The following is a 21,556-nucleotide window of genomic DNA, read 5'->3' as shown; positions in this document are numbered from 1 at the left end:
TTGAAACAGTTGTAATAACTATGTTAGAGCTGTCGGGACCATGCAAAAGAAGAGAAGCAGTAACTACACTCGCTGTGTAAGAAGCATGCAGGTGTGACATGCACAGGTCCAGCCAGGCTGCTGCATACACTGCCCTGACATTGAAACTCTCATTAACTTGTGCTACACAACAGCTTAACAAAGTTACAAGTCATGTTGGATATATGTAAAAGCCATACCTACACACCCACTGCATGATCAATATATCCACCTGTTGTACACACATTAATTACACAACCCCTGCTGTACTCCAGTTACACAATCCCAAAACACTTTACGTTGCTAAGCTCTTCACAAGGCAAACCATCCTCTGCATTCAGCCAGTTAACGCAAGTTAAAAATAAATTGTCTACATCTTTTATAAACATGAAGGGAGCGCTGCCGAGTTTTATTGAAGAGAAAGCAAGACTTACCACAGTAGATGGGTTGTCAATAATGGCACCTGGAACGTGTCGTTTTTTTAAATGCTTTTTTTTTTTAACCAAGTCGTTTTTGCTATGCGAGTTGCAGGGTTTCCTTTACTATATTTGGACAGTTTTTAAACTTGCGCTTTTGTGACGTTCTTATCAGGTTGGATTGTAGGGTTGTACTATTGACCAAAATCCATTTCTCAAACACTCTGGGCAAAAAACACAAGACGTAGGGGAAGACGCAGCTTATCAATGCAGGATTTGATCACTTTCTTTTCAGAAAAACAAGAAAACACAAACCAAAACTAGCCTGTTATACAAAACTTCCATTTATTTTATTAAAGTTCTATTTCATGAAAGTTTGAGTGGATTTCCCCATCTGAATAAGTTTAACACTGAATGACGGACAGACGCACACACACAGCTGATCAAATCCTATTTTGACTCGACTACCTGCACAAGCTGCTGTTATTTTGGATCTTCTTTTCTGTGGAGACGAGTTCTTCACTGCTTACTGAGCTTCTCCGCGCTGGATTTGAAAGGACTATGTTTTGGCACAGGAATTCTCTACATGATTTTATTAATATTACTTTTTTAAAAAATATATATTTTTTTACATCCTGTTTTGTTTTCTTGAAACCCCTCTGTGCTACTTTCCTCTGAGACGGGGCTCCTCACAGCCGCTTGGACCCTTGAGATCCGAGGTGGACAGCGTTGTGTCTCAGCATGATTTAAACAAAAAAAGTCCCAGAAATGGCTTGATTTCAGCTATAAAACTGTGTGTAAAAGAAACACACACACACACACACATATATATATATATATATATATATATATATATATATATATATACACACATATATATACACACATATATATATATACACACATCTTTTGAGAAAATCAGATCTCTCAAACGACACATCGTCTTGTCGAGCACTTCACTTCTAGTCTGGTACGTTTGAATTTCTTACTCTCAGTTCACAGAATGTTAGCGATTGCTGCTGCCGCGTGTTCATGGGATTCCTTTGCTTGTGTGTACAGTACGGTACTGCACAGAAGACTGCTGTAACAGATTGTGCAGGCTGAGATTTCAGGGACACACTTGTAAACAGGTCTCCACAACTCAAGAGAGAGTTTATCCAGACATGAACTGTGTTAAACAAAACAATAAAATACTTAAATACGGAGCATTTCAATTTGAGCTGGGTCATTCCACAGTACCGGTCTGTCTGTTCAAAACTGCTGGGAAAATGTTTGGGTCCAACAAATGTACAGGGGAACGACCAATTTATTACAAAAATACAAATTCTCAAAATCATTCCGAATGCACATAGACCACTCACAGATCTCAAACTGCAAGAGAAAAGAGGTGGGGGGAGACGGGAACATAGAAACGGTGTGAGGAGGACTCGTCTTCTCTTCAATGTGCATGTGTAAAGGCAGTAGTGGTCATCTCTGACTAAATGAATGACTGACTCAGGACTGCTGGTGCTGCTGGCAAGGGATTACTGCGCAGAACTACTGCTAGACTGTCAAAGCTAATTAACCCAAAATTGTTATTTGAATTGTAAAATACTAATAAAAGTCTGTCAATCAGAAATCTACAACTCAAGCCATTTTAACTTGTTTTAGAAACAAACACTGCTGATGATTCCGAGTAAATAGCTTTGTGGATCGAGCCCACTGCACACAGCAGGGTTAATGACTCGGGTCAGTCCCTGTACTACAAATCAGAAACAAAGGACTGCATTCCTCGTGCTCTCATAGTCAGTTTCTCCCTCCCCCTTCTACCTCTCTTCTTCCAGAACAGCTCTTCTGCTTTCAGCTTGGAAATACAGTTGCCACGGTGAAACTGGGGATTAAAAAAAACAGCCCCGTCCTTCCTTTTAGCAAGCTAGAAATGGAAGAGTCAAAAGAATCAACCCCTGTTTCAGCCGTATCCGTGGGTGCAGGCTGCCCCCCCTCCCCTCCCCTAGTCCATGTGTGCAGGTTGCCCTCTCCCCTCCCCTAGTCCGTGTGTGCAGGCTGCCCCTCCCCTCCCCCGTGTGTGCAGGCTGCCCTCTCCCCTCCCCTAGTCCGTCTCGCTCGAGTCGCTGCTCTGCTCTCCCTGCACTTTGTTGTGGTGCTGCATGGCTCGGTGGTAAGCCACCTGCACAGATTTCCGGATGTTGCTCTTCCTCCCCTCCAGCATCTTCAGCTTGTCCAGCTCCTGGTCAACCCCCAGGGGAACCAGCTTGGTGCGCGGCAGCCACTGCCTGCGGAACGGGGAGAACGAGAAGAAATCAGCAAACAGCTTCATCAGGGTTGGAAATAAGAGTCCTGCTGCATAGCATCCAGTCCAGGTTGACAAGCTCAGATGTGTCATATTAAACTCATAATAAAACCAGGACTGAGTCAGACGGCTATGCAACGGGAGTCTTACTTCCAACCCTGTTCATTCATAGTTGGGTTTCAGAAATCAATGATGGTTGGACCTCAAAATTAAATTTAAAAATACTAAAATTATCTAGAAGTAATACATTCAATGACAAGGACAACTGAAGGCATTGAAAAACACATGAACTGGTTTCTTTCAGCATTTCTAAAAACAACCTCAAAGTTACAAACACACAGGGAATGGAGGGTGTCTAAAATGAGTGGGGCGAATGAAACTTCAATTACTTTCAAGGGATTAATGCAAGTGTACTGTAATAGTAAAAACAAGGGATGCCTGTTAAACCGATGAATAAAAGTGTTAATGAAGGGAGCAGGGAAGTATGGAGTGAAAGAAGAATACAAGATTGAGCGAGGGGGAGGAGGGAGTTAATGAAGAACGAATGGCGGAAGAAGCGAGGGGGGTAGTTAATGAAGAAGGAATGGAGGATCGAGCGAGGGGGGAGGGGGGAGGAAGCTCCCACTCACCAGGTCCTCTTGTTGTCGAAGAATAGCACGAGGTAGAGGTGCTCTCGGGACTCCTGGCTCATCTGCTCCCCCAGTTTGAGCACATCGAGGGGGGGCACCGGGATCGGAACGCCGTGATGGAACATCCCCTCCCGAGGCATCTTCGGATCAATGATCTGAAACCAGAGAGAGAGAGAGAGAGAGGAAAGCAGAACACCATGTTAAGTTTGCAATACATATGTTTTTGTGTACTAAGGTTAATGATCTGAAACCTGTGTCAGAGAGAGGACATAGGAGAAAGGAGAGACAGAGAATACTGCCCATATTCATAAAGCACAACACCATACTAAGTTATTGCACCATCCCTCGCAAGAAACAGCTAAGGGGCACGGAGAAGCTCTTAAACACCACCAGTCTCTCTAAAGTACAATAAAAAAAGAACTTTGGTTATTTTAGTCTGTGACTGAGGAGCAGGTTAACACCTAGTAACAAAGACTAAATCAAAATAAAGAATAAACAAAAGCACACCTTAAAAAAAAAAAAAATTATATATATATGATAGATAGCAGGGGTGGACTCATTTTGAATGGCCTGCCATTACTGAAACAATCACTGCTACCTCCTGGTGGACACTCGCAGCACTGCAGCCCTAGTGGGTACCCCCCAGTATAAACTCCCTTACCAGTGCAGGGTAAGAGGGGTAGCCCCTGCACTTTGCCCACACCAGATCCAGAGAGTGAAGCGGGCTGTACTCATCAGGAGACATCCAACAGGACCGGCCACGACCCGAACGGACCACTGCAGAGAGGAGAGAGGAGAGTCAGTACAACAGAGACAGGAGAGAGGGTCATTACCACAGAGACAGTTAATACAGAGAGGACAGGAGAGGGAGAGAGAGTGCTTACTGCCGAGAGAGACTCCACGCACCCCTCCTGTGGAGTAGGACTCGTTCTCTGTCCCTGACGTCTCCTCGCTGCTGTCCTCTGGGAAGTTCACCTGGGAGAACGAGGGCTTGCCGCGACCCTGCTTGGAGGGAGTGGTGCTGCGAGAGAGAGAGAGAGGAGAGTGAGCGAGAGCACCTTTCAGTGCGTCTCTCTGTGTGCATCTCTCTGTCTGTGTGTGCCAGTCTCAGTGTGGCTGTGTTTCTGTAGCTGGTGCGGTCGGAGGAGCTGCTCTGCGGGTGCGAGTCTCAGTGCGCCGCAGCGTCTCAGTGCGTTTCTGTACCTGGTACGGCCGGAGGAGCTGCTCTGTGTGTGCGAGTCTCAGTGTGTTTCTGTACCTGGTACAGTCGGAGGAGCTGCTCTGTGTGTGCGAGTCTCAGTGCGCCGCAGCGTCTCAGTGCGTTTCTGTACCCGGTACGGTCGGAGGAGCAGCTCTGTGTGTGCGAGTCTCAGTGCGCCGCAGCGTCTCAGTGTGTTTCTGTACCTGGTACGGTCGGAGGAGCTGCTCTGTGTGTGCGAGTCTCAGTGTGGCTCAGTGTCTCAGTGTGTTTCTGTACCTGGTACGGTCGGAGGAGCTGCTCTGTGTGTGCGAGTCTCAGTGTGTTTCTGTACCCGGTACGGTCGGAGGAGCTGCTCTGTGTGTGCGAGTCTCAGTGTGGCTCAGTGTCTCAGTGCGTTTCTGTACCCGGTACGGTCGGAGGAGCAGCTCTGTGTGTGCGAGTCTCAGTGTGGCTCAGTGTCTCAGTGTGTTTCTGTACCCGGTACGGTCGGAGGAGCTGCTCTGTGTGTGCGAGTGTCAGTGTGGCTCAGTGTCTCAGTGTGTTTCTGTACCCGGTACGGTCGGAGGAGCAGCTCTGTGTGTGCGAGTCTCAGTGTGGCTCAGTGTCTCAGTGTGTTTCTGTACCCGGTACGGTCGGAGGAGCTGCTCTGTGTGTGCGAGTCTCAGTGTGGCTCAGTGTCTCAGTGTGTTTCTGTACCCGGTACGGTCGGAGGAGCAGCTCTGTGTGTGCGAGTCTCAGTGTGGCTCAGTGTCTCAGTGTGTTTCTGTACCCGGTACGGTCGGAGGAGCTGCTCTGTGTGTGCGAGTCTCAGTGTGGCTCAGTGTCTCAGTGTGTTTCTGTACCCGGTACGGTCGGAGGAGCTGCTCTGTGTGTGCGAGTCTCAGTGTGGCTCAGTGTCTCAGTGTGTTTCTGTACCTGGTACGGTCGGAGGAGCTGCTCTGTGTGTGCGAGTCTCAGTGTGGCTCAGTGTCTCAGTGTGTTTCTGTACCCGGTACGGTCGGAGGAGCTGCTCTGTGTGTGCGAGTCTCAGTGTGTTTCTGTACCCGGTACGGTCGGAGGAGCTGCTCTGTGTGTGCGAGTCTCAGTGCGCCGCAGTCTCAGTGTGTTTCTGTAGCTGGTACGGTCGGAGGAGCTGCTCTGTGTGTGCGAGTCTCAGTGTGGCTCAGTGTCTCAGTGTGTTTCTGTACCCGGTACGGTCGGAGGAGCTGCTCTGTGTGTGCGAGTGTCAGTGTGGCTCAGTGTCTCAGTGCGTTTCTGTACCCGGTACGGTCGGAGGAGCTGCTCTGTGTGTGCGAGTGTCAGTGTGGCTCAGTGTCTCAGTGTGTTTCTGTAGCTGGTACGGTCGGAGGAGCTGCTCTGTGTGTGCGAGTGTCAGTGTGGCTCAGTGTCTCAGTGTGTTTCTGTACCCGGTACGGTCGGAGGAGCTGCTCTGTGTGTGCGAGTCTCAGTGTGGCTCAGTGTCTCAGTGCGTTTCTGTAGTTGGTGCGGTCGGAGGAGCTGCTCTGTGTGTGCGAGTCTCAGTGTGGCTCAGTGTCTCAGTGTGTTTCTGTAGTTGGTACGGTCGGAGGAGCTGCTCTGTGTGTGCGAGTCTCAGTGTGTTTCTGTAGTTGGTACGGTCGGAGGAGCTGCTCTGTGTGTGCGAGTCTCAGTGCGCCGCAGCTTCTCAAGTGTGTTTCTGTACCTGGTACGGTCGGAGGCGGCACTGCTGCTGGTGCTGGTGCTCGACTCCGAGTCGGAGGAGCTGCGTGGGAGGCTGCGCTCGTTTCGGTACACGCGGAAACTCTCCGTCACTGGCTGACTGCCCCCGTCGAACCCATTGGAGGGGAGACCTGAGGGAAGACAGGGAGAGAGAGCGAGTTACAGCAGAGAGGAAGAACAGAGAGGTGTGTGCATCTCCCAGCGTGTGTGTCTGTGCATCAATACATCTCCTCTCACAGGGTTATGGCTCAGTCTGCGCGTGTGTGTGTTATCATCTTTCTCATAGCCAGGTGTGGCTCCTCGCTGCTCTCCTGTGTCAGTGTGTGTGTGTGTGTGTGTGTCTCAGTGTAGTGTGTGTCTGTGTGTGTGTATATGTCTCCCTCTCTTACCCAAGTGCAGCTCCTCGCTGCTCTCCTGTGTCAGTGTGTGTGTGTGTGTGTTTCAGTGTAGTGTGTGTCTGTGTGTGTGTATATGTCTCCCTCTCTTACCCAAGTGCAGCTCCTCGCTGCTCTCCTGTGTCAGTGTGTGTGTGTGTGTGTGTGTGTCTCAGTGTAGTGTGTGTCTCTGTGTGTGTATATGTCTCCCTCTCTTACCCAAGTGCAGCTCCTCGCTGCTCTCCTGTGTCAGTGCAGTGTGTGTCTATGTCTCTCTCTCTTACTCAGGTGCAGCTCCTAGCTGCTCTCCTATCTCAGTGTAGTGTGTGTCTATGTCTCTCTCTCTTACCCAGGTGTAGCTCCTCGCTGCTCTCCTGTGTCAGTGCAGTGTGTGTCTATGTCTCTCTCTCTTACTCAGGTGCAGCTCCTAGCTGCTCTCCTATCTCAGTGTAGTGTGTGTCTATGTCTCTCTCTCTTACCCAGGTGTAGCTCCCCGCTGCTCTCCTGTGTCAGTGTAGTGTGTGTATATGTCTCACTCTCTTACCCAGGTGCAGCTCCTCGCTGCTCTCCTGACTCTCACTGTCCGAGCTTGAGCTGCTCCGGGGGCTTCGCACCCTCTTCCTCGGGCGGGGGCCGGAGAGCAGGGGCAGCCGGGGGGGCCCGATGGGGCTGGGGCGGCAGCCGGGGGCCCCCTGGCTGTCCCGGTTCTTCGGGGGCCTCCCTGGCCTCTTGGGGGGCCCTGCGGTCTTGGGGTTCTTTTTAGAGAAGAGGACCGAAGTGCGGCGCCCCACTTCTGGGGCCAGAGCGGAGGAAGAGGAGGAGCCCAGACCTGCAGAAACACAGACAGTCAGCTGCAGACAGAAACACATACAAGGGTTAATGGGAATCCCACAGCAATTAGAATGGGGCAATATTACAATGCAGTATGATATAGACTAGAGGAGAGTTCAACAATACTGTACACAAGCAAAAACTACAGCCTCCCAACCTGCTACTGGGAGGGAAACCGCTCCGCGTTTTAATGCAAGCTCAGGTGTGTCTTCTTAAACCTGGACTGAATAAAAACTGCTATGCAATGGGAATCTCCTTTCCAACTCCAACTACAGTGTGTACTCCTTTCTCCTCCCACCTCCTATTCCCTCTTGCTTACCTTTCCCCCCTCCTGCTCCTCCTCCTCCCCCTCCTCCCCCCATCTCATGGCTGCTGCTCTCCTCCCCCTCCTGGTCAGAGTGCTGGCGGAGCTCCTTGCCGCCGCTGCCTGTGCCAGTTCTGGTGGTGCCGTTGCCGGGGAGGGGGTTGTGGTGATGACGGTGGTGGTGGTGCGATGAGGGGGGGGCGACCCCTTGCCCGCGGTCGCCCCCCTCCTGGCCCCCCATCCCACCCCCGTCTCTCTGATGGGCCAGCTTGCGCTTGATCACCGTCATCTCCTTCTTCAGAGCCTTGGCGCGCCGAGAACGGCCGATGCTGTGCCTCCCCGCGCTCACCTCGTCCAGCTTCTCCTGCAGGACCTTGAGCTGCTCGCACAGGGGCAGCCGCTTGCGGTTCTCCGGGAGCAGCAAGTCTGCTGGAGGGAGGTGGGGAGGGGAGAGGATGTTAAATTACAGTGTCCTGGGATACAGTGCCACCTCTATTCACACAAGCATACAGCACTGTCAACATTCACACAAACACATGTAGGTGGGGAGCAGGAGGGGAGAAACAGCGGTAACACAAGAAAAAGAAAGAAATGCGCGTAGCTGAAAGGAGACGCAGAGACAGCTGGCGACGCACAGACGGACAGTGACCCTTTCCTCTCACCATCCTCCAGGCCCAGCTGGCTGTGCTGCCCCTCTGCGGCGGGGGGTTTGGGCAGGTGCAGCCCCGTCTCGAAGTCGATGCCGATCTTGTCTGCCTGCCTCCTGGCCTGCCTCAGCAGGGCGCCCCCCTGCTCACGGAGCCTCACCGCCGCCCGGTAGAACACTGTGTCCTTGGCATTGTACTTGAGGCAGTTGTTGACAATTAGCCCAAAGTCCTCCTCGAACTGCTCGAAGCTGCGGTACTCGTGAGCCTCCAGGCTGACCAACATCGTCTGGAAGTCCATCGGCTTCTTGATATGGTCCAGATAGTCTGGCACCTGACAAGGGGACAGAGGGGGAGACAGCGTTAATACTGGGGTACAGCATACAGGAACAAACTCTATTCACAAACAGGCAGGGAGAGAGAGACTTTCTTTTTTTAAACCACTTTATTCCAAAAAATAAAATTAAAATCTAATTTACTTTATTAGTCACATTACATACAATACAACAAAATAACAGTGAAAACACAAACACAGCCAGCCAGCCACTGCCCCCACCACACACACACACACACGGGGGCAGTACCTCTGCCAGCGGCACAGGGTCGGTGAAGAAGTTGCTGGTGTCCTTGTCCTGCAGCTGCTCCAGAGTGTTCCTGAGCAGGATCAGGAAGGGAGTCAGCTGCACCTCCATGGCAAGCTGCTGCACTTTGATCTGCAGGACACAGGACAAGTCAGTGCATTATAATACAGCACAATAGAGTGCACCAGCAATAATACACAATGCATCAGACTGTATACCACATCTAGAGCCACAGGACGAGTCAATAACTAACTAGCTGTATTTCTGTGCGTAACTTGTGATCTGCAGCCTCTGCACTGGTAAAGAGTCCCTATAACCAGGCTCCACTCTGGGCAATGGGGCAGTGACGCCCCCTGGCTCTGGAGTGCTCTTCCCCTTGAAATGAAGGGCTTAGGGGGTGCTGCTGTTTTTAAAGCACGACTGAAAAAAACGCTATATAAAATAAAGATTATTATTATTATTACTACTACATTACATTACACTACAAGTGATAGAACACAATACAATTCCTTTCCCAACTAAATACACCGACATAGAGCTACACCATCGTTCCCATGTCCCTGCCTTTCTCCCTCCCTCTCGCTTCAGTTTCTCCCTCTCGCTTCAGTTTCTCCCTCTCGCTTCAGTTTCTCTCTCCCTCGCTCTCTCACCGACTCTCGTTTGATTTTCTCTCTCTTGCGGATCAGCTCCACCAGCAGTCTGGCTCTCTCCAGGTCATGCCGCAGTCTCTGCCAGGACTTGAGCTGCTCTTTCAGGGCGCTCTGGTTCTCGTCGCCCTCCTTCTGAGCAGAAAACAAAAAAAAAAACACATTGAGTCCGAGCAAGATGCAAAACGACAACACTATATTTATTTGCAAGGGAGCATCTGAATAACATATAGAAACAATTCTACAAATAAGGTCAGCTTCCAGCTTGCGTTCCTTTATTCCTATTTACAGCCTGAGAAAATACACAGACTGAAAACAAATCAAACCGATTGCGTGATCAAGGGCAGAGAATTACAAAAAATAAATAAATATGATGTAGAAATTAAAATGTGAAATTATTAAAATAATACAAAAAAAAAACCTAAAGATAAATGATTAAAAATAATTTAAATATTGTCGTAATGAAAAGTGATGCAAGTAACGTAACAGTCTATCAGTATTATACAAATGATTGCCTGGGACTGGAAATCAGCATCTGTGCTACATGAAGTTGCAAAAACAACAAAAATAAATCAAATAAAGTGTACCCTTACAGGAAAAACCACTCCACTCTCCAAGCAGCTGTCCTTCTCATCGCTGTCCTGCAGAATAGAAACACACACATATAACACACTGCACTGCTACCACACAGAGTCAGGCTATCAAATAATCCACAGTATCGGAACAATTCTGACTTAAACCACATAGTGAAAACTGCTTAAAACGTCTCCAGTAATTAGCCACTTGAAAAACTGCCAGAAAAAATTTGCCTGAAAGTCTGCTGGTGTGACATGGGCTTTAAAAGTTTTAAACATTTAGGAAATTCAGGGATCACATCAAGCTTGCAGCATCGTTCTGAATTCACACCTGCGAGGGTCCCGTGGGGCCGGGGGAGGACTGCCCCCCTCACTGCTTACCCACCTGCTCAGCGTGACGCTGAGACTGCAGGTGCGTCTGCAGCCGGCGCAGGAGCGGCACGCCGTTGCGAGACTGCCTCTTCAGAGTCCAGTAGCTGTGCAGCCGCTGCATGAACTGGCTCTTCCGTGGCAGGGTCAGCTGGCTTGTGATCTTACTGAGCCTGCGCTCACAGACACAGAGACATGGACAGACAGAAACAAAGAGACACATACAGGCACAGAGATACGGACAGACAGAAACAGAGAGGCACACACAGACAAAGAGACACAAGCAGAGAGACACACACACACACGCCGGGACAGACAGAAACAAGCGCACACACAGACAAAAACACAGCGTGAGACACACACACACAAGAGACACGGACAGACAGAACAGAGAGACACACAGACAGGCACAGTGACCACAGACAAAGACCACGACACGTGAGAGTCACTACACACAGACAGAGACACTCGACACAGACAGAAACAGAGAGGCACACACAGACAAAGAGACACAAGCAGAGAGACACACACACAGGCACAGAGACACGGACAGACAGAAACAGAGAGGCACACACAGACAAAGAGACACAACAGAGAGACACACACACAGGCACAGAGACACGGACAGACAGAAACAGAGAGGCACACACAGACAAAGAGACACAAGCAGAGAGACACACACACAGGCACAGAGACACGGACAGACAGAAACAGAGAGACACACACAGACAAAGAGACACAAGCACGGACAGACAGAACACAGAGAGAGAGACACACACACACACACAGAGACACAGACAGAACAGAGAGGCACACACAGACAAAGAGACACAAGCAGAGACACACACACAGGCACAGAGACACGGACAGACAGAAACAGAGAGGCACACACAGACAAAAGAGACACAAGCAGAGAGACACACACACAGGCACAGAGACACGGACAGACAGAAACAGAGAGGCACACACAGACAAAGAGACACAAGCAGGGAGACACCACACACACACACACACACACACACACACACACACAACACACACACACACACAGGCACAGAGACACGGACAGACACAAAGGTGACAAATACAAGAGACAAAAAACTAATTTAGAAATAACATACTCCCAAATTCCACAGTCAGAGAACACGGACAGACACACCTTTGACAAATACATGAGACAAAAACTAATTTGAAATCTTGATTTTAACATACTCCCAATTCCAGTGAGGAAATAAAAGAACATTTTATTATTTTATTATTATATTATTATTACTATTAATAGCATTATTAAGAATAAGGTATTCTGCACAACTGCAGCTGGGTGAACATATTTACCTTAACAACTTTTTTCTAGGATTTAATATCTCCAAAACACTTGATGTTCTGCCAACAAGTTTTTGTATAACATATTTCCTGAAACAAACACTGCATGCAACCTGTCACACACACACAGCAGCCCCTCCCCCTCTCTCACCTGTGCGGGGGGATGCACGGCACGGACACCACGGGCGCGGCTGCTCTCTTCTCCGCCAGGATCTTGCGCGCCTTCTTCATCTTGATGCGTGACTTGGCCTTGGCCTTCTTCACCTTCTCCGAGCTCCACCCCTTGCCCTCTTCCTCAGGGGGCTCCTCCTCGTCCTCGGGGTCTCCCTCGCTGAGGGACAGAGCCCCGGCCGAGGTGGGGGCAGACGCGGGGTGGCGCGCTGAGCCGGGCGGGGTGTGGATGTCGCAGTACGCGGTCTTCCTCACGCTGAACGACGTGCCGTTGGCCCCCGTCTCTCTCACGGGCTCCATCTTCATGTAGAGCCCTGCCTGCTGTGCACAGGTCACGTGGAAAGCCGTGTAGCAGTTGGCTTTGTGGCACTGGATGCAGGCTCCGGAGCCGCGCTGCTTGCAGATGTAACAGGTCAGCTTCCAGCGTGCGGGTGGGATGTGCTCGATGCTGTCAATGGGCTCCAGGAACACTGTGTTGGCGAAGCAGACCTCTGGGATCCACAGCGCGCACACCACGTGCGCCCAGCCGCTGTCGTCCGTCTGCTTGAAGGCGCCGCCCTTGTTGGGGCAGAGCGCACAGTCCACCGCGCGGGACGGAGACTGCAGGCACCGTCGGCACAGCCACTGGCCCTCGGGGATGTAGGGCACCCCGTAGCACTCTTGGTGCACAGCCAGGTTGCACATGTCGCAGAACAGGATGACGTTGCTGTTCTGGCACTCGCCGTCATTGCAGATGCAGCACACGGCGTCCTCGTCGATGAGGGCGCTGGGGTCCGCCTGGGGAAGCAGGGAACAACAACGACGACGACGACGACAGGAACAATTTAGAAAGGCTGTTATCATTCCTAAACAGAGTAGTAGTATTACACCTCGTCTCCATGAGCTTTGATTGGCCTCCCGCATTCCTCCTGAACCCCATCGATAGTCTACCGAGTTCAGTGAAAAGACTTCAATGAAATGCGGTTCTTTCCCAGCCTCGTGGCTTTGGGAACGGATCAGAAATAGAATCAGGGCAGCTCAGATTCAGAGCAAATGCAGGTTGGTTAAATGAACATGGAAACGCAGTACCAGGGGCAGCAGGGTTTTCAAGCCATGGAAACGAGGTATTAGCCGACTGCTGGGTTACCTTGTTGTGGCTCTCGAAGTAGGACTCCTTCTCCAGCCGGTCCATGAGGTACTCGAAGACCTCCTGGGGGATGGGCAGCACCCCCTCAGTGTGCCGCTTGTCGTTCATGATGTCCAGCCAGATGTAATCTTCCTCGTCCATGTCGTACTCCACCTCCTCGTCCAGCTCCTTCACAGACTTGTCAATGTACCTGAGACACACCCAGAGAGGGACACAGACATGTCAATGTACTCGAAACGCACCCAGAGAGGGACACAGACACAGGGTACAGGAGCTGAGCTGCAAAGCTTTTCAAAGAGTTGTGTTTGGAAACAGCACTTGAGTGTCAATGCTCACTGATGGAGCAGTGCGCCATTTGCTACTGTGCAGCACAATCCAGCGCTTAACACAAACGCTTGGATGCTCAAGAGCTCGTCGTTTTCAGGAAATTTTGGGGCACAAATCAAGTGAGCCACTCAAGTGTGGCTTGTGAATACAGCTGGAAAAAAACCCCAAAACCCCAATAAAACACACCCCTTCTAATTAATTCATTTCCAAATAAACTGAACATCATGGATTTATCAAGAGAAAATAGACAATCTCACTTGAATCAAACAAGCCTAATAGTAAGAGTAAAACAGTATATACAAATCAATTTAAAAAAACGGAACCACAAGCCAAGTCATAATTGTAGCTACAGTGTTTTGTTCAACTGGAACCTATTTCAGTGAGGTACCTGAGTGGAACATGCCTGCCAACTACAGCTTTTGACGTGCGTGTGCGTCTGTGTGCATACATGCGTGTTACCTCTAATATGAGGTGTCTGTGCGTGTGTGTGCGGGTGCGGGTGCGGGCTGTTACCTGTAGTAGGAGGCAGGTCTTGGGGGCGCGTCCTGTGTGTCCTGCTCCAGCTCCCTGTACACCACCTCAGGCAGTTTGACGGCCGGTCCAGAGGAGGCGCTGTGGTAGTGGTGGTGATGGTGCCCCGTGGCCTCCTTCTTCTTCTCCTTGCTCTTGTGCTTGCCCGGTTTGGGGGTGGTGTTGTTGCCTTTGCCCCCGCTGGCTCCCGAGTTGGCTGAATTGGCTGCTGGGGTATCAGGCCTGTCTTTTGCACCCGCTGAATCCCCCCCACCCCCGACCCCTGGGGAGGGGGCGCTCCCCCCTGCCCCCCAGAGGGCTCCTCGGATTCCCCATCCTCTTCCGAGAGGGGGACGGGGGTCTCCCGAGGAGCCTAAGGGGTAGGAGCAGCTTTGCCCTGCAGGTTCCAATGTCTTCTACGACTAGGACACGTGCGTACGTGTACCTACAGATGAAGGTGGTCGGAGCGGGCGGACACTCATCCAGTACCAGGAGCTGACCCCCTGACCCTCCAAGACTCGACCCCCCCACCAAGAGGGGGGGCGTGGAGCCTCCTCCTCCTCCTCCTCCTCCTCCTCCTCCTCCTCCTCCTGCATCTCCTCCTGCCCCCCCGCGGGGCTGGCGCCCCTTCTTCTTGGGCTTGCGCAGCGGGGTGCCCTGGCTGGGAGGGGGGTTGTCGTGGTCGTAGTGGTACAGGTGGTACTCTATGCCGCTGTAGCTCTTGTAGATCTTGCGGCAGGTCTCCACCGGGCACTCGTACGGGGGCTTTGTGGCCCGCAGGTTGTGGCAGAACGTCTTCACATCGAAGTCCAGACCCATTGTTACAACGACAACTGTGGCTGCAGCGGGTTACATCTAGGAGGAAAGGAGGAAGAGAAGAAGGAAGGAATTAAAAGATATTTTCAATTAATTTGTATCAGCCTTTTTCAGTTTTTGTAACTCAAGTCCTGAAGTCCTGAAGAAATTACACTTATTTTAATAATCTTTAAAAAAATAAACTTAAAACAGTGCTATTTATATAGGTATTTGTATTTTCCCCCTGCCATGTTTAAAATACCCAACAGTGTTTCATCACCATAGCAACCCCCACATCAGAAACAGTCCCTGCCTATCTCCAGCCAGCCCAGCCCAACCCAACCCAACCCGCAGGAGCACCAGAGCCAATGCAGTCAAATAAACTACTGACATATACGGAAATGAGGGTCCCAATTTTAAATAAAGTGATGCAACTCAGTACAGGACTGGCAGCTTAGCAAGCAGGAAGAGTCAGACCCTGCATCTGCAGGCAACCTTTTACCCGTTCCGAGTCCTAATATATTACCCTAACAATTCCAAAGGTGTTCCCTCCATTCTGGATAAAAGCATGTGTGTATTAAGAAGCAGTCACTTGTCTTCGATCAATCAAAGTTTTGAGAGCTTGAGTTTAATAGTGTAACAGCTTACACTAATAATGAAAAAGTTACTGGAGTCAAACCGTTAACACACACTCAAATAATGCTAGCAACCGATCGGGATGACTCAAAGGCTAACGACATTTAATACAGAAAAACACATATATAGTTAAAAACACCAATAAACAAACAACCACACTAGGGCCTATAGATAGCAAATGCCATGTTTACTGTAACACAATAAACGTGACAACAGCATTGCATCAGCAGTACAAACTATCACTGCATAAACATGCAATACTGAAATAAACAAATACAACAACTTACCAGCTTCAAACGAGTCATCTCCTCTCTTCTTTGTGCCTTTCGTCACGTCAGAACTTGTTGGGTTTTTTTTTCTATCTCAACTATAACTTCCCTCCAAAAAAGAAGCCCACAATTTATATTAATATAGTGTGCGGGGAAACAAAAAATGCGGGCGGTCAAAGCACGCCACAAAAAAACCGTCAACTTCTCGCCATCTTTCCACTTCGACCCTCCGCCCAAGGAAGTAATCACAAAGTCAGTTTAGTGACTTGGCGCAGAAAGTCCAGGTTACCTTCTCTGTCGTCGTATCGCGTTGCAGTTGACGGGTTTCCAATGCCTGTGTGAAAGCGCGTCTGTGTGTCTGCGGGATGAGTATTCAGATCAGAGGGAGATGCGCAGATCCCTAACACGGCAGGGCAGCCCCCCGCTGCTTCTGCGGCGCTTTTTATTAACTCTACAAAACTGTTAACATCGAATACTAAAAAAAAAAAAAAGAGAGAAAGAAAATAATCATTTAGGCGCTTCCTGAATGAAAACAAATACCTTAGCTACAAGCCAACTCCACACGCATGACAACGGCACTCTGCAGGCTACTTGTTTCTTCATATATTAAAGATGCACTTAAAAAAAGCGAAAATATCGATAAGGAAATGTGTTCGCGTTGAGTTTAGAAAGGGAGGCTACAGAAACACTGAGTGTTGACACTGCCAGTATAGTATAGTATAGTATAGTATAGTATAGTATAGTATAGTACAGTATACACACACACACACACACAACATGACAAAAGGGGTAGCGCTGAAGTTCAGTGCATATTTCCCACCACAACACCGAACTGTTTTGCAATTTAAAAGCCTTGTAACGAGACTTACTGGGAATGTGACGCCTGGTGCCCGCACCCCGGGGGTTTCTTTCTGAATAAATATTAACCCCATTGCAATGTAAATATTAACCCCATTGCAATGTAAATATTAAAATCGCTGCAATGTAAATATTAACCCCATTGCAATGCGCTTGATCTCATCTGAAAGCGATCCTGGCGGAACAATAGCGGCGCTGCAGCGCGGAGGCGAGCCCGCACTTTCGAGACCTGCCGCTTCCACCGCGCACAGTAACACCCGCCGAGCAGCGCCAGCGACACCCCGGGGCTCCCCGGCTTCCACACTTCAAATCACTCCCTCCCTCCCTCCCTCCCTCCCTCCTTCCTTCCTTCGTTTGTTTGTTTATTTATTTTAGTTCGGCGGTTTTGCCAAAGTGACGAATCGGTTTCCTGTGTTTAAAACACTGAACGCTATTCGCACTTTCCAAAATGTATACATTATATATTTAATAAAACATGCGAATTTCATAGTCATACACGCTATTTTAATATACGCATATTTTGCATTTTAAACTGCCGTTTGTTTGTTTTTTTATTGTGTTAACTAGCTCGTATTATATCGGATAGTGTCGCGGCGAATCTGCTGAGCTGAACACAGTTTCCGCTTCGTTTTGTTTATCGATGTAGTTTTGTAAAATAATTGTAAGTGTATGGATATCAAAATAAATGTGCTTAATTGCAATTTGCGGAATTCAAGTGCAGATTTAAATATAAGTAAACGGTATTTAATGTAAACGACGAAACAACGAAAACAAAGCATTTTCTAACAAGGAAACATCTGTTATATTCTTTTATTATAGAAAAAAAAAATCATACAAAATCGTATTTACCTCAGTTGTTTGTGTGAGGAGAAATGGTTGCCTGTTTTGTTTTATGATTATCACGAATCTAACAAATTAAATATTCAACCAAACAGAGTTAGTGGAAGACGTCGCTCGCTGAAAGTTCAAAGATTTAAAAAACAATTTTTGAACCACATCAAAAATAAACAAAACGGCATTTCATTGATTGCAATGCAAGTGGCACCGGTGCGATGGGTACAAGCCTTACTGGCCGGTGCGCACATGCGACGCAAGCGTTAGTTAAGCAAACAACAGCAACGAGCTATAGGGTGTTCAGAGCATTTCGTTTTTAATTTCGTGAACGTCATCAGATGTTGTGTTTTGAATTATTTAAACGCACGACAGATTATAGGCATGTTAATTTAGCCGGCTAAAATAATACATGGCTCGTATTTCGGTGGTTGTAAATGTGGGTAATAAAACATGGAAAATGATCTGGGATTCTAAGTTAGACCTAACTGAGTTTCTCTTTTTTGTCTCTGTCGTTCCCATATATAACACACAGCTACCTCCATGCACCCCATAGTATTGGTAATGCTGTGCTTGTTTGCAATGCGGGATATCAGTAGTGCATTTAGATGGGCGACGTGCGCAGATCCATTCGTTGCCACTAGACGGTGCTATCTGACTGCTGTATACAGACTGCAGCTAACCTGCTAGGCACAGGTGTGAGAGCAGCTATACTGGTGCAGCTTGCCAATGGAGCAGGTATGTCACATTGGCCAGACTGGCACTCTCCTGGTCGCCTGGGTTCCAGGTAGGGTTGCCCCCCTGTCCTTGCTCTCCCTGGATCGTCTTGGTTTTCAATATGGCTTTCCCAGGACACCAGAAGATCCTGGGGCCAGTTTCACAAGCAGGGTGCTAGCTAGCTAGCAAGCTACTATATATATATATATATATATATATATATATATATATATATATATATATATTATATCTATTATATAATATACCTTTTTTTAAAAAACAAAACAAACAACTGCATTTTAATATAGAATGATGAAGTTCAGTAGAGATTCACTCAACAGGTCAGTATGATCGAAGGGTAAATGTGTTATTTTCTTTCTGTCTTTCCTTATGGAAGTGAATTGGATTGAGCAGACCGCTCCCCAGAACTGCTTTTTGAAACCAGCCCGTTTTTTAGTCTTGTCCCGTGTTTAATGTTATGCTTCCACACCCATGTAGATTCTACAGCAGCCCCTCAATGCCAGCACTGTACACTGAGCACACCTTTGATAAATCACAATCCTATATCATTGCAACACGCACGATATGAATCGGTTCTCAATACTAGAGTAGTAATACTATCAGTGTTTTCAATTGGATGATTTCTAGAGAGATTACACTTCTACCAACCCCCTTCCTTTCAGATGTGGTGGTTTGGATCTCAGAGGTGGGAGTGCTTGTTTGAGAAAAGAAATCTAAAGAATTATTTCACAGCTAGATACTTAAAAACCCCACAACAGGCCATGCTAACTGCACCCCTATTGAATGAAGCTGGGAAGGTGGAGTTCAGGAATCTCCTGTCTCCGGGAACCGGCTTGCTGTTTAAAATGTAGTTCTTGCGAAAGGAGTGAAACGGTAGCACTGGATCTAGTCAGTCATGGAGTGTGCTCCTCAGAGGTAGGTGTGCAGAAATGCACGGCTCCCATCTCCAGAGCCCTTTGTTTTGTGACACACTCAGCACTGAGCCAGGGTCCCAGGGGAAGGGGAGAAGGAGCCCTATCTCTACAGCGAGCCGATTGGCTGCCAGACGGGGACGGGTGTCGAAGGTCATATTTCTTGTCTACAGTCAGAGGAAAGGATCTGGAACCTGCCAATCCTCCTGACAACAATGTGACCCCTGACCCCTGCTTGTGAGCTCCGGGATCCAAAGGTCACGGCTGTTTGCTCTTTCTCGTGCTCCTGCTCTTCGTTGACGTGGCTGTGATCTGCTGCAGGGGAGGCTCTGTCATATTAAAGGAGTCTCTTTGTTGTTTTCATTTGGTTTCTTCATATTCAGGGTCGGGGGTCAAGTCCTGTTCTTCACTTCCAGTTCCATTTCCAATTCCTCTCACAGTGGCAACAAATTACTTAAACTGACTTCAAATGAAAGCAGATGAATAAGCACACACATATCTCTAAAATGTGAATTCCACTCCCAAGTGCTTCAGTGGAATTGAAATTGAAAACCTGGCACTGCCTCAGACTCTGGTCCTATTCATTTCATTGTATTCAGCTTGCTGCTTGTCTTTTCCTGATGTTTGCATTCACGCAGAGCGGCTCTGGTTTCTGTTGATGCAATATTGAGTTCTCATCATTATCATGCAGTGTGAATGCAATGAGGAAGGAAGAAGGAAGAAAGGGTGCTTCTTCCAGTCCAGTCCAGGCTTGTGGCTATGTCTAGGGAAACGTTTATTGGAATGAATTTGTTGTCACTCTGCAGTGCCACATCTATATTCCAGCCAAGAAACCGATAAAACAAGAAAAAAAAAAACATCAAATAAAGTTAAGAGAAAAGAAAATAAACACGGTTGCATAGCGCTGCTGCAAAATGACTGACAGATGACCCCTCTCTCCCTCCCTCCCTCCCAGCCCCCCGTTCAGTGACAGGTGACGGCTGCCTGCCTCCTGACTCGAATAATACAGTGTGAATAAAAACAGTATCTGTTATCATCGATCTGGAGAACCTGCTATGGACAATGATTTATTACAGCTACCAGCTGCTTTTTTTTTTTTTTTTTTACAAAGAGAGAATAAAAGAAAGGAAAAGAAACAATCCGTCGTCAGCCAGCCTCGTCTCGCGGTTTGACGGCTGCATCTCTCTTTTGTTTGCCGCGACCCTGAGGTGTTCAGGAGCGCGGTGGAGGAGGACTCTGGTGCTGCTATTGTTGTATTGACTCTCCCCAGCTCTGATTCACTGTAACAGGGAGTCACTGCAGACATATAGAGAGCGAGAGAGAGAACGCAAAGGCGCTGCCGTGCTCCGTTCATTAATCACTGCGCAGACAGGACAGGACTACATCGTGAGGGAGACTCGGCCTGTCAGAGTGGGTCTTATCTACAGGACTGGAGGGAGAGGGAGGCAGGCAACCTCCCTTTAACACTTCCAATCCGAGGGAGAAAGTGAGGGAAGGGATAGAGTTGGTGAAAGAGAGGTGAAGGAAAGTAGTGAGAGTGGGAGAGGTAGACCAAGAGGGTCACCAGTGGATAGACCTGTCAGTGTCTTGTTTCGGTTTGAGGAGGCGGGGGGGTCGCTCGAGTCGACCTCTTATCATCCAGCTGGACTGAATAGAGCCAGATGAGACCAGAGAGAAAGAGCAAAGGGAATTAATCAACCAGACACTGAGCGCAGGACAGACCCTCACTCTCAGAAACCCTTTCACCCGCTCGCTCACCCGAGACACTGCATGAAACGATTGTCCCGTTTCAAAGTCTGATCCCTACTAATCTTGCACTAAATAACTTCAACTTAGACAAAGTCCTCCAAGATTTGTGCTAACTGGGGTCTGTAATATGAGCAGTGTAGGTTTTTGGAAGGAACCGTAGAATTGCAATGTTTTTTGTGTGTGGGGCCCCTTGAGCGCTTGGTTAACAGAAGCAGGTTCGACTGCCTCTTCTATTCAAACCCTTGAGTTGAAACCGGGATTGCATTGCTTATAGCAGATGCAGAGCTTGATTGAGGGAAAGTCATTCTCCGATATCAGCGGTTAAATCTAGGTTTAAATATCATTTATTTTCAAACACTGCAGAGCGATGCTGTGTTCATTTCACTCAGGAGGAAAGCCGACCTCTTCGGGGGATGATCCGTGTTACTTGGGATCCTTATTGTGGAGCGACTCCAGGACTATGAACTTTCATGGGGTGTTCTCTATAGAACCCTGTGAGGCGAGAGTGTATTAAATGGAATGTCCAGACAGTAATTTATGTGTACAGAAATAAAATAATTTATTTTTATTTTCTATACACAACAAAAAGGATTAAATAACAAACGAAAAACAAAATGGTGTGAGGGAAGGAGTGCAGGGGTGAAATCCAAAACAAACTGTGATGACTCGTCTTTAATTTGTCTTCGTGGTGACCATAAACAAAAAAAAGACAAAAGAAATGTTAGTATTTCAAAA

General features: G+C 48.4%; 1 protein-coding gene across 1 annotated transcript; it reads right to left on the bottom strand.

Moving 5' to 3' along the window:
- Positions 1-1,302: 1,302 nt before the first annotated feature.
- LOC121328337 (peregrin-like) lies at positions 1,303-14,853 on the bottom strand. Its single transcript, XM_041272954.1, has 16 exons — positions 14,660-14,853; positions 14,038-14,373; positions 13,198-13,387; positions 12,052-12,848; positions 10,594-10,750; positions 10,227-10,274; positions 9,637-9,768; positions 8,990-9,118; positions 8,424-8,739; positions 7,777-8,187; positions 7,171-7,455; positions 6,236-6,383; positions 4,238-4,374; positions 4,015-4,130; positions 3,354-3,508; positions 1,303-2,707 (listed from the first exon to the last, which is right to left on the bottom strand). Exons 1-16 carry the CDS (start codon positions 14,851-14,853, stop codon positions 2,524-2,526), a joined length of 3,735 nt encoding a protein of 1,244 aa, XP_041128888.1. The 3' UTR covers positions 1,303-2,523.
- Between the last annotated feature and the right edge of the window lie 6,703 nt (positions 14,854-21,556).

This window comes from Polyodon spathula, chromosome 16 (assembly GCF_017654505.1).
Source record: "Polyodon spathula isolate WHYD16114869_AA chromosome 16, ASM1765450v1, whole genome shotgun sequence".
NCBI classification, from domain to species: domain Eukaryota; kingdom Metazoa; phylum Chordata; class Actinopteri; order Acipenseriformes; family Polyodontidae; genus Polyodon; species Polyodon spathula.
The sequence above is the reverse complement of the archived record's forward strand: the minus strand, read 5'-3'. Positions and strand labels throughout refer to the sequence as shown.